Source organism: Diplotaxodon limnothrissa, linkage group LG15, assembly GCF_057381915.1.
Source record: "Diplotaxodon limnothrissa isolate DT_005_m linkage group LG15, D_limnothrissa_male_GT1.1, whole genome shotgun sequence".
NCBI classification, from domain to species: Eukaryota; Metazoa; Chordata; class Actinopteri; order Cichliformes; family Cichlidae; genus Diplotaxodon; species Diplotaxodon limnothrissa.
The window spans coordinates 10,288,027-10,299,961 of NC_140610.1; the positions used below are offsets into that span (position 1 = coordinate 10,288,027).

General features: G+C 41.0%; 1 protein-coding gene across 1 annotated transcript; it reads left to right on the forward strand.

The window, feature by feature from the left end:
* Nucleotides 1–155: 155 nt before the first annotated feature.
* Nucleotides 156–11,926, forward strand: acss1 (acyl-CoA synthetase short chain family member 1). Its single transcript, XM_085371845.1, has 14 exons — nucleotides 156–551; nucleotides 760–856; nucleotides 926–1,125; nucleotides 1,979–2,154; nucleotides 2,678–2,830; nucleotides 3,146–3,293; nucleotides 4,111–4,248; nucleotides 4,877–4,969; nucleotides 8,788–8,900; nucleotides 9,321–9,447; nucleotides 9,560–9,687; nucleotides 10,410–10,473; nucleotides 10,568–10,689; nucleotides 10,777–11,926. The coding sequence occupies exons 1-14, from the start codon at nucleotides 239–241 to the stop codon at nucleotides 10,948–10,950; spliced, it is 2,046 nt and encodes a 681-aa protein (XP_085227971.1). The 5' UTR covers nucleotides 156–238; the 3' UTR covers nucleotides 10,951–11,926.
* The last annotated feature ends 9 nt before the right edge of the window (nucleotides 11,927–11,935 follow it).

Below are 11,935 nucleotides of genomic sequence, written 5' to 3' on the forward strand. Positions count from 1 at the left end.
ACTTCACGGTGAAAAACAACTTGAAACTCTGTGGGGGTGGGTTTATTTTCTTGATATGTTCACTAGTTTGTAACCGCCCTTTAACGCATCACTCCTCAAGCCCTTCCTCTTTGAACTCTTCGGAGTTTCCAAGTTTTCAACTCTCGAAATTTAATCTGTGTAATTTCCAGGATATCTCAACGACCTCATACGTGACGGGAACATCGTCCAGCAAGCGCAGAGCACTTTCACTGACAATATGTGGCTGCAGTGCGGTTGCACTTCCAAGTACGTCGCTTCTTCTTTCGCTCGTCGGACTCTTGCTTCTTATCTCCATGTTTCGGGTCGAAGTCGGTGCAACGTCGCGGCGTTCATGCCGGAGGCTGCGGGCTTAGAGGGGGTGTCGGGCCGCGCGGCGCTGCGGGAGTTGTCCGTCTCCAACAGTGAGAGCTTCTGGGCCGCTGTGGCGCGCCACAGGCTCTGCTGGAGCACTCCTTTCCACACCGTGCAGGACTGTGACCTAAGCCGAGGCAAGATCAAGTGGTTCGAGGGAGGAAAGCTGAATGTGTCCGGTGAGATTGCGTCCACTTTTAAGTAGAATACAATAAGCATGTGTGCCATCGCACAAAGTTTTCTGTGCTCCCTTTGTGTTGAGAAGCAAAGCCAGGTACTACTGTATGTCATATATCTGCACATACAGTATCCTCATGGCACTGTGCTGATTAGTACACAAGGAGACATCTGTCATCTCTCTGCGTGCTTCCTTCCGGACTCTTGCAGTGAACTGCTTGGACCGCCATGTGCACACCTGTCCTGAGAGGGTGGCTCTGATCTGGGAGAGAGATGAAAGGGGGTCAGAGATGAAGTACACGTACGGGTAAGTAGTTTGGAGTTGGTGTTGCACTGATGGTTCTGGTTCCTGAAGTTCATGAGCATGTGTTTGCAGAGAGTTGCTGGAGATGACCTGTCGACTGGGCAACCTGTTAAGGCGGCATGGTGTGAAGAGGGGGGACTGCGTCACCATCTACATGTCTACCTGCCCGCTGGCCGTGGCGTCCATGTTGGCCTGTGCCCGCATTGGTGCGGCCCACAACGTGGTGTTTGCGGGCTTCAGCGCAGATGCCCTGGCAGAGCGAATCAGGGATGGTGAGATGTTATTATTGAGCTCCTAAAGCTGCCTTAGAGCTGCACTTGTCAACATTTTAATATCACAGCGGAGCAAATGACATCATGTGCTGTGCCAGTGGGCACTACTCATCGACCCAATCTGTAGTTCCCCTCAGCAAGGTCCCCAATATTTTATATTTAATCATTTTTGTGATTTAGTTTTGGTTCTTCATCCATGATTTTGCAACTGTCTTATTAAACGGCTCTAAAAACTAGGAATCAATATGTAACTTATGTCTTTAAGGGGCAGGGCGGGATGTTTGCATTTATAACATTACATCAAATAAGTCACAAAGTTAAAGACACTGAGTGAAGTGATCAATACTGATCATACTGCATACCGAGTGCAGTGGTTAGCTGTGAGACTTTGGGTCCTAGCATCCATACTGTTACCCATGCTGCCCACTGTAGTCCATAGACTCCCCACATAACAGCCGCCTACCAACTGAGCATTCAAAATGCAGCTCACCACTCTACAAAAACTCCCTTTGTCTCAAGGAGCATGGCAAACAGTCCATGGCATTGAAACAGCTCCCCCAGTTCCAAGAAATCTGACTGAGGAATCATTCGAAGAAACCTAGTTCTTAAATCAAGAGGCCCCACAGTGAAGGGAAACAGGTTGCAAAGTGCAATCATAGTTTAAGGCAGCCATAAGGAACTTATTAATTAACTACCAATGTCTCAGTGTAAAACAACCCAGAACACCTGCAAAGGGGCCATGCCTATACCCCAAACATCAGAGCTTTTTGGATACTCCAAAACATCAGACAGGCGATTTTAAACTGTTTGTTTCTTTGTGTTATTTATTCTTTTTTTTTTCAACTTCTTGCAGCTCAGTCCAGCACAGTCATCACGGTGAACCAGGGGGTCAGGGGTGGTAAGGTCACAGAGCTGAAAAAAACCGTGGACACAGCAGTGCAGAGCTGTCCGACAGTAAAGCAGGTTTTTGTTGCAATGAGAACAGACAATCCGGTCACCATGACGGCCAGGGACATTGCCATGGAGGAGGTGAGGGAGCAGAAAGCCAATCAAATCCTTAAAATCCAAATACAAGCTGTAGAGGGCGAATTTGGTATTTTTGAACAAATAACCAAAAGAAGAAAAATCACAGTTACTCATGTGAGTTTCTTTTAAATCTGATCAGTAAACAAAAACAATCAATACTAGCATGCGCATTTTGCATCTTATATTATATTGTTTGCAGTGAGCAAACAAAACATTAGAAATGAGAAATTAAGAAATCTCACACTCATGTTTCATGACGAACAAGGACCTAAAGTGACTCTGGCTGAACAGCTGGAATATGTGTGTCTATGTTAGCTCTTGAAACCAGTTTTCTTAGCTAGCCTCTGCTAAACTAATCAGGAGATTGACTAGTGACTGTCAGGTATAACAACTGTGCACAGGCTCTACTGACCTCCTGGCACAGTGACAGATACAAAATCTAAACACGGGTTGTTGTGTCTTCTTGTGATCTGGCCTTAAAAATATAAATGGTGTTGTAACTGTGTTTATTCACTGCATCGTACAGGAGATGCTAAAGGAAGATGTTGTGTGTGAGCCAGCTGTCATGAACAGCGAGGACGTCCTGTTCCTCCTTTACACATCTGGCAGCACAGGGAAGCCCAAAGGTCTTGTCCACACGCAGGCTGGATACCTTCTGTATGCTGCGCTCACACACAGGGTAAACAATCACTGTTTTCATTATCGGCAAACACAGTGTTTAGCTCCCATTTCCCAACAAAGGCCATAAATGGCAAAAATGTGATGTTGTAATTCCGTGTGACTATGTGTGAGAGGAAATCTCAGCCTGGTTTGCAGCACATTAAATGAGGAGGTTCTCTGAAATGTTTTTTGCATGATGGGACAGTTCAAGATTTTTGCTGTGTTCAGAAGGGTCAAATATTAGTATAATATTGAGCCACGTGGTAGTGAATATTCAAAGTATTTTTATGTTTTTGTCTCGTCTAATCCTCTAATTATTCCCTGTCATCACCAGTATGTCTTCAGCTACCACGATGGTGATGTATTTGGCTGTGTGGCGGATATTGGCTGGATAACGGGACACAGTTATGTGGTCTATGGGCCGCTGGCCAACGGGGCAACCACTGTGCTGTTTGAGAGCACTCCTATTTACCCAGACCCAGGTATGAACATGATTACAACAAAATGGAAATTATGATTTGAGGTGTCCAAATACACTATCACAAAATAAAAAGTAAAATGTTTCTTTGATGGAAAGACAATATTGTAAATTTTTGTGTTTAATGATAGTTTAAAACCTGACGAAATGAACTTATGTGAAGAAACAAGTGCTCCTATTTCATGCTATGTATTGTTTTAAAGAGAGATCAGCTGAAGTTGAACTAGAGCTGGGGTGTACCTTTGTGTAATTCCAGATTGCACCACAAGATGGTGCAGCAAACTGCCGTGTGAGGGATTTATGATACCGTGTTTGCGTTTCTTTGCATAACTTTATGACTGTGCAGAGTGAAGGATTATTGATATGCAGTCATATGAAAAACCAGCAGTGTGTAGCTTCCCATGGTTGACACCGTATGCAGGTTGAATGCTGATTGACTGAAAAGTAAGCCAGAACAGGAAGTGATAGCCGAGTGTCTCACATGGTGGGAGAAGTAGCATGAAAAGTGATTGGTTTAACACTCGGCTCTTTGTTGGTTATGGCTTGCTGAAGGACTGATAAAAACACAAACAAGAGTAGTGTGCAGACTGTTTGTGACACTGCCCCCTGGTGACAGTAAACAGCTACAACATGTAGATGACAATCTGCAAAGTTTTCCATTGTTTGAGCTGTTATTGGCACAGAAAAAGGCAAAGCTTCTTCAAGTGATAGGTTTTTAAAAATAAATATAAAAAACAGTTGAAGGGTTTGGTTTTTAGGCTACTGCTTTATCCTAAACCCAAAAGTTAAAAAAATAAATCAACATTTTGTCTTGTTCACAGGAAGATACTGGGACATGGTTGAGAGACTCAAGATCAACCAGTTTTATGGGGCCCCCACAGCAATCCGCCTGCTGCTCAAGTATGGAGATCAGTGGGTGAACAAGTACGACCGCTCCACCCTCAAAACCCTCGGGTCTGGTATGTGAAACAGGACGCTTAGAAAGAATAAGTATTTTTTCACCTGGTTCTCATTTGTGTAGCAATAGACATGAAGCCATGAGGCGGTTATAGACAGAGAGTTGCTGTGTAAAAAGTTTTAAGCCATCTCTAATTTCTTTGTGTTGAAGTAGACTTTCCAGCATTTTTTTTTCTTGAGCAATAGTTCAAGATTTCTGAAGGTCTTTTAAAGTTTTTCTTTGGATACTGGCTGCTTTTTCACTTATTTTCTGTCCGGGCCTTGTACCTGACAATTTTTCGAGGAAATTTTCTTTTTTGGTTGTTTATTCAAATCTAAAATGCCAACTATAACACACTTTGACAGGCATAAAATACTGTTTTTGCGCCAACAAGATTACTCATAAAGAGCTATTAGCCAATAACTTGCCAAATCTTAGCATGGTGTGTAGTATGTCCTCCTTAAGTAAGTCAAGACGAGGGGAAACACGGAGAAAAGGCTAAAGTTTGCCGAATGACTCAAGAGCTGGACTGAACCGCTCTGCTCCCAAAGAAAGTCTGTCTCTGTGGAAGCAAATTGTAAAGAAATGACAGGTGGCTGAATACTTTTGCACAGTACCGTATGATTTAAGCTATTCTTGTCTGTCTGCAGTGGGCGAGCCGATCAACACCGAAGCATGGGAGTGGTACCACAGAGTGGTCGGGGACGGACGCTGTCCTGTGGTGGACACCTGGTGGCAGACCGGTAACCGAACACACAGAAGTGACAGGTTTATTCACCGCATTTTACAACACTACACTACATTTTACAGTAGCACAAACTCAGCTGGATACTTCAGAAATTTAAATATTAGATTATTGGAAAGAGTAAAGTTACAAAATTCTGTATTTTATTTTATTTTTTAATGCAGCTGTCTGCATAAAACAACCAAAGAGACTAAGGCTGGTTAAAATACCAGTGAGTCAGCTGGACCCTGGTGTCCCAAGTTATTTGCAGTTAATAACTGGTAATTATTAACAATCAGTGGATTGAAGTTATTGTTTCTTGCGTAGCGATGTGATTACAGCACGTTTGAGAGAAATGGCGAGAATCCCAGCCTGTAAAGAGACGTTGATCATACTTCTCAAATGATGTATAGAACAATAAGATACAGATGTGTAGTCTATAGTCTGTCCTACTCTCCTTATATTGCCCTGTATTCTCTAGCTGATCTGTAATAATTCCTTTTTTGTGCTCACATTGAATTTTCATGCTTCACGGTGAGTCTTAGAACATTCCTCATTCCTAATCCTTCCACAATGGAAACTTACTGTAAGGTCATGAACTCCTCCTCAAACACAGCCACGTCTGCAGACACTAAAACAGTCCATCTTAAAGGGGAGAGAAGCTGCCTGAGTCCCTGTAGCAATAACAGTGTTACGTAATGTGTGTGTGAGACAGAGAGAGGGAGAGAGACATTTCTCTTCTCTTAGGAGTTAAAAATCAAACCACGTGTTTTCTTCTCAGACTTAAAGATTATTTCAGGAGCGGTTCAGGAAACCAAAGGAATGAGATATATATATATTTTTTTTTTTAAAGAAAAAAAAGAAGAAAATTCAGTGGCTTTAACACTCAAGTCATCCACCACCAAAGCGGGGATAAGGACATTTAGATCTGAAGAGGATGCACTTCTCCTGTGGACTAGTCTGTGGTGCCAAACCAAAATCATGTGATTCCAGCACTGAGTATCCAAACGTAAAAACAGGTTGGACTTTCACAAAATGTTAGGATAAACGTGACGAGTCTCCGTTTCACCAATTTATTCTGCTCACGTCAACAAACACGCTAACTTGTCTGCCTTGTGGCCTTACTTGGAATGCTGAGATAAACCTTTCCCACACAGAGGTCTCACCAGCCCGCCTACGCTCGGTTCTGTAATTCTGGCAGATATCAGAACAAAAGTGCTGCTTTTGTACTGGCTTTTGTACATCCTCCTTGTTTGTGTACACACAGTTAAAACACACTTGCAGTGCTGTGGAAAAAGTATTTGCCCCCTTCCTGATTTTTTTTTTTTTTACCTATTTGACACAATTAAGTGCTTCAAATAATTAGACAAATTGTAATATTATACAAATAAAACCATCATAAATACAAAATGCAGTTTTATAAATGATGATTTAATTTATTAAAGGAATAAAACTATCTGACCCTGTATTGAAAAGCAATTGCACCCGGCTTGTTAAATCATGAATTAACTGTGATTAACCTCATTTTTTTGTATTTACCCTCAAGGTAACTTTGTATAATATTAAATTGTTTGATCTAAAAGATGTAAGTGTGACAAATATACAAAAAACAGACAAACAAACGGGAAGCTAGGATGTAGCCAGAACCAGTTTATCAGGCAGGCACTGCTGCTTCATCATATTTATTATATTTTATTATTTATTAAAGCTCCAAACCAAAATGTTCTCATAAGTTTTCTTTTCTACTCTTTCACACAATTGCTTTTTTATCTTTATTTTCTTTTACATAGGGTTATCAGAAGGTAGCAGAAACGTCTACCCCCTTCCTTTTTATTGGTCAGTTGTGGCAGTTAGCTTGTTTCGACAGCAGGATGCACATGTTGTGACTGCAGAATTTATGCAGAAGTTTCCACTGGAAAGAAGAACTTGCAAAATAAACGTGTCCTTCAGCGTTTGATGACTGAAAGATTCCAAAATGCTGCACAAGTGTAGCATTGGATGGGACATAATAACATCATGTTAGAAATCAGCTGATTTTGCTAATAATGTCAGTTATCTCTTCATTAGATTGCGTAATGACCTAATGGTGCAGAGCAGGGTTAATTACCATACAAATGGCAAAAGTCCATAATTAATTGACGATAATTAAACATTAGAGCATCATGAGCTTGAGAATTACAGACACAGATATGACCTAAATACCCTACTTCTGTAAAAAGGATTATGTTGTTATGTTATTTTCATGGTCCAGTGTTTTCAATTAGGGCTAAGTGGCATTATTCATAAATGCCATTTGGTTGATCTGGAAGCAAGTAGCCTGTTTAGAGAGGAAAATGGATTTTGAGCCGTTGCTGGCGTACAGCCTCCATGTAGGATGATCCAGGACTGGAGAGGTGAGAGGACAGAGGATGATGGGAGCTTGAAAAGTAGCTTCAATCAGCGCAAATGAAGGGGAAAAATAGCTTAGTGTATTTAAACTTTCAGACACATGATGCCATCTAATCACTGGAAAAAGAGATAACCTAGTTGTGTCCAAAGTCAGCAAAATTCAAACTGGAAGCCGGGCTTCCTGTCTCCGGTTTTTATACTTAACTGCCTGTGTGCTCGACCTGGACTGTTTTTGTTAATCACATTGTTTCTTGGGACTGTGAAGCAACGACTCTCACAGTTACAGCTGATGTAAACAGGATGCCAGTGGCTAATGCTATTGTCGAATCATCTGTTGTGTCCTATTTTGTAGAAAGTCCCCTCTGTTGCTACCAACACCACCAGGAGGATTACCAGAGGTCCCTGATGTCCACGCAGACCTAATAGCATTTAATTTACTTAGTATGGCTGTAATTCCACAATCTACATCTGTAGCTATGAGAAGGGCTTACAGTAGATTCACAAACTGCGATTTATTGAACTATGACAACATGTATGGGAATGCAGTATATTAGGCAAAAACAGAGTTCGTACAAGTGATATGACCGCCTTTATTCTTCAGTTCTTCAGTTCACAGCCTGAACTCTCTTCGTCAAACTTTCTTCTTGGATGACATTCAAAGCTTTTCTTTAGACGTCGGCTGCCTTTTTTTCTGCTGTCTGTTAAGATGATCCCACACGCCTTCAATAATGTTGAGGTTTCCCTTCCCCAAGAAGGACCTCTTGACATTCAACCTTCCACTTAGCACCTGGATTTTAAAAAATGGTCTATGTCAGGTCTTCCTTTTGAATTTCCTCAATTTTTTTAAAGAACATAATTCACGTTATGGCAATAAATATCAGGTTTTCAGCTAATAACTCTTTGGGAGTTTAAAAATACTGTTTTGTGTGTGTCAAAGTGTGTTAACTTTGGTATGCTGCTACTAAAAAGTGCCTAAATTGGTTCTTTGTCTGTTGTGTGTAGACACAACACTGGTTCATCCCTTGAGTTAGGTACCTTTTATGCTTGAATGATTCATAGATCAGTGTTAAGTGGCTTAATAAACAAAAAAAATCCTCTGAGCAACATTAAATTGGCAAAAACTGTTTAAATCAATGTGGCTAAGCAGAGAAATACAATGTATACTGAACACATCGCTGGGCCAAGTGCGGATCTTTGGGGAACATCTCTACCAAGTTTCAAATAAAATTTATAATAAAACTAATAATAATTGCCATAGCTAACAGTGGGATGTAATTTATTCCTTTGTACTATTAAATTTACTAAATGTGTCTGTCTGGAAAGCTTATTAAAGATTTTTATATACACTAACCAGTTGGCATGGGGCTGAGTGTGAGGGACAGGGCAGAGTAATCTGAAGGAAAAATGTTGAAATATATTCACACTTTACTCGCTCTGCTCTGTTCTCAGAGACGGGTGGCATCTGCATCGCACCAAGGCCATCAGACCCAGACGCAGAGATTGTCCCAGGAATGGCTATGCGACCCTTTTTTGGCATTAACCCGGTGCTTATGGACACTGAGGTGTGTGTGTGTGCTGTTCCTGCAAATGTTGGATGGCTGGGAACGACCTGGGAGATGGGGTCAGATTAGGATTATAAAATAGCCACCAGCTGTGTCACTTTTGATACTCCTCCCACTCCCACGATCAGGCCAAGTGTGTGCATGCCAAACTCCCTATTAAAAATCTGTCGCTCTGTTTTGTGCTGATTGAGGTTGCTTTAGCATTTGCAAAGCACAGATTGTGCTGACAGTTGGAGTGATGTCCCTGAGCCAGTCTTTTTTTTCCTGCTTCTCATAACCAAAACATAGCAAAAAAAAAATCACCCAATGAGCTAAATGAGGTTTAATGTAGCGTTTCTGTGTGTCCTAGGAATGTTTTAGAAGTTTTGTAACACTGTTTTTTTCTGGTTAACATTTAGCATTGTTTTTGGATTTCTTCAGGGCGAAGTGCTGACTTCCAACAACACATCCGGAGCCCTGTGTATGGCTCAACCTTGGCCTGGTATGGCCAGAACTATTCATAACAACCACCAGAGATTTATTGACACGTACTTCCAGCCTTATCCTGGTACAGTTTTACGAGTTCAGGAACAGACCGCCTCTGTTTTCTTAATGTCTGTTTTCACAGAAAGAGAAATGTACAGTCTCTAAATCCTTCTGTACTGGTGCACATAATATAGGTTACTTCTTTACTGGTGACGGTGCCTATCGGTCTGAGGAGGGGTACTACCAGATCACCGGCCGCCTTGATGATGTCATTAACGTGAGCGGTCACAGGATAGGGACAGCAGAGATAGAGGACGTAGTGGTAAGGCCAATAACTGATTAACTTGAATGTCTTGCATTTCAAAAGCTCAGAGATACCTGATTACAAGGTTCACAGCTCTGAGCTTAAAAAGCAAAAACCACGTCATCTTTAAAGTTGAGTCCTTATTAAGCTCACAATGCATCTTTCTCTGGGAGCCCCAGAGCAATCTTCAATTTCTCTGTAAAACTGACCTGACTTTTATGTTGAGGAGCATCACTGCTAATGGGAGCATGGTCCGGCTACAGCCCACAGCCTAAATAGTAATGCGCTGTAGAGCTCACTTATCAGCTCATCACTTCGCTGATATTACAGATCAATATTAACTATTTGCCCATCTATAAATATTGGCATTTATAACGGTCAGAAAAAGAAAACAAAAGAAGACGCCCTTCAAACATGTTGTTGACATTGCACACTGTGTCCACCAGAGGGCAATCTTCAACTTCTCAGTTGGAAAGCCCCAAAATGCAATAAACAGCCGATTCGAGTGGAGGTGGGCGGAGCCAAAATGAGTAAATAAATTACTACATATTACAAATGTTATAAATCTGTTCAAGTTTACTGTATCTGAAAGAAAAAACATATTGGCTGATGTATCAGATGCACTATATGGTTGTTGTTGTTTAATTTTTTTGTTTTAAAGCAATAGTTTAATGTCTTTCTAGAAGAACCACAAAGTATGAAGATGCTGAATTTATCCTGTTTGTGACTTCTGTAAACAGAATCAGTGTCCTGCAGTGGCTGAATCTGCTGTCGTAGGGTATACACACAGCATCAAAGGACAAGGTAAGAAACTCAGCACAGTTCCTTTCAGTGTAAATCAGTCAGCAATGTGTTTTGCTAAATGTAGCAGATAAATGTGTGATTTTTGCATCGTCAGGTGTCTACGCCTTTGTGGTGCTTAAAAAAGGCATCGATGTACAAGAGGCAGACTTGTCGAGGCAGCTAAACGGCATGGTATCTGAAAAGATCGCCAAGTACGCTTCTCCGGATTTCATCCAGGTAATTTTGTAGTGCTGACTTGAAAATGCTGGCAGTCATGATCTGACTTTATTTAATAACTTCTCATTGTGTTGGTGTTCGTCACAGTTTGCCAAGCGTCTGCCAAAAACCCGCTCGGGTAAGATAATGCGACGGGTGCTGCGTAAAGTTGTGGAGAGCGACTTGGAGGGTTTGGGCGACCTGAGTACTCTGGATGATCCTGCAGCAGTTCAGGAGATCATTCAAGGTCACGAGAAACTCTTGAGTAAAAATCGATCATAAGGTGTTTTCTGAAGGAGAGAAGAGTGCACAAGGCAAGCTTGCATGTTGCACTCCATTTTCATGAACCAGACCTGTGCCTTTGTATGAACACATATTTTTAATAGCCAGATCATTCCGATAGGCTCTTTTAAAATCTGTCTACACTCTCCAGATAAACCAGACCCACAAAACCTTTAAAAAGTTCCCACCTAACCTCCCAGAACTTTTTACAAAATAATGTTATTTCATGAAGCCAGATGAAATTTCAATTTTTGGACTATTTTACAAGTTCTATCCCCTTTAAGAAAGGGAAACATGGAATTTTCAGGGTTGGAAAAACAAATGTCAATGTCAAATTTGACAATCTAACCCTCTAAATCCTATCCTGGCCACTTGTGGCCACGAACAAGCTGAAAGGGTGGTGATTTTGAACAGATTCAGAGGGCTAAAAACTGCAAACGAATTAATTTTACACAAAAATTCAAACTCTAAATCCAAAATCTTGTTTTTGTTCAGCACAATTTTCTAACCTTGAGCTTCAATGTCACAAGAGGTGGTATAGAGTCAGAGAAAAAAATTGCACCAAATTATTGTCTATGACACAATAACGGGAAAAAAGCATTGCTTGGTGATAATTCGCTACAGAGAAACTCAAAATGTGCACTTTAGGTAAACTTTAAAGGGTCGTATCACCATATGGGATTAGAGTCTGGCTGAAAGAATTTACTACATATGAGAGGTCTCTTTTTAGCCTACATTTTGATAGGATGATTTTTCTATCAGTGATTCTTAGGGTCAAAACTAATTTTCTATTGTTTCAAATTTCATATATCAGGTAGGAGATGGCATTTTTGAGCCATCACATGCCGGAAGAAATAATGTGAATTAAAAAGCACAAAATGTTGATGTACTTCAAGCTGGGATCATAGTATGAAGGCATAATTTTGTTTGCCTTCATCAAATATACCAATTTTCATGTGAGCAGACATACCGACATTTCTTAGAA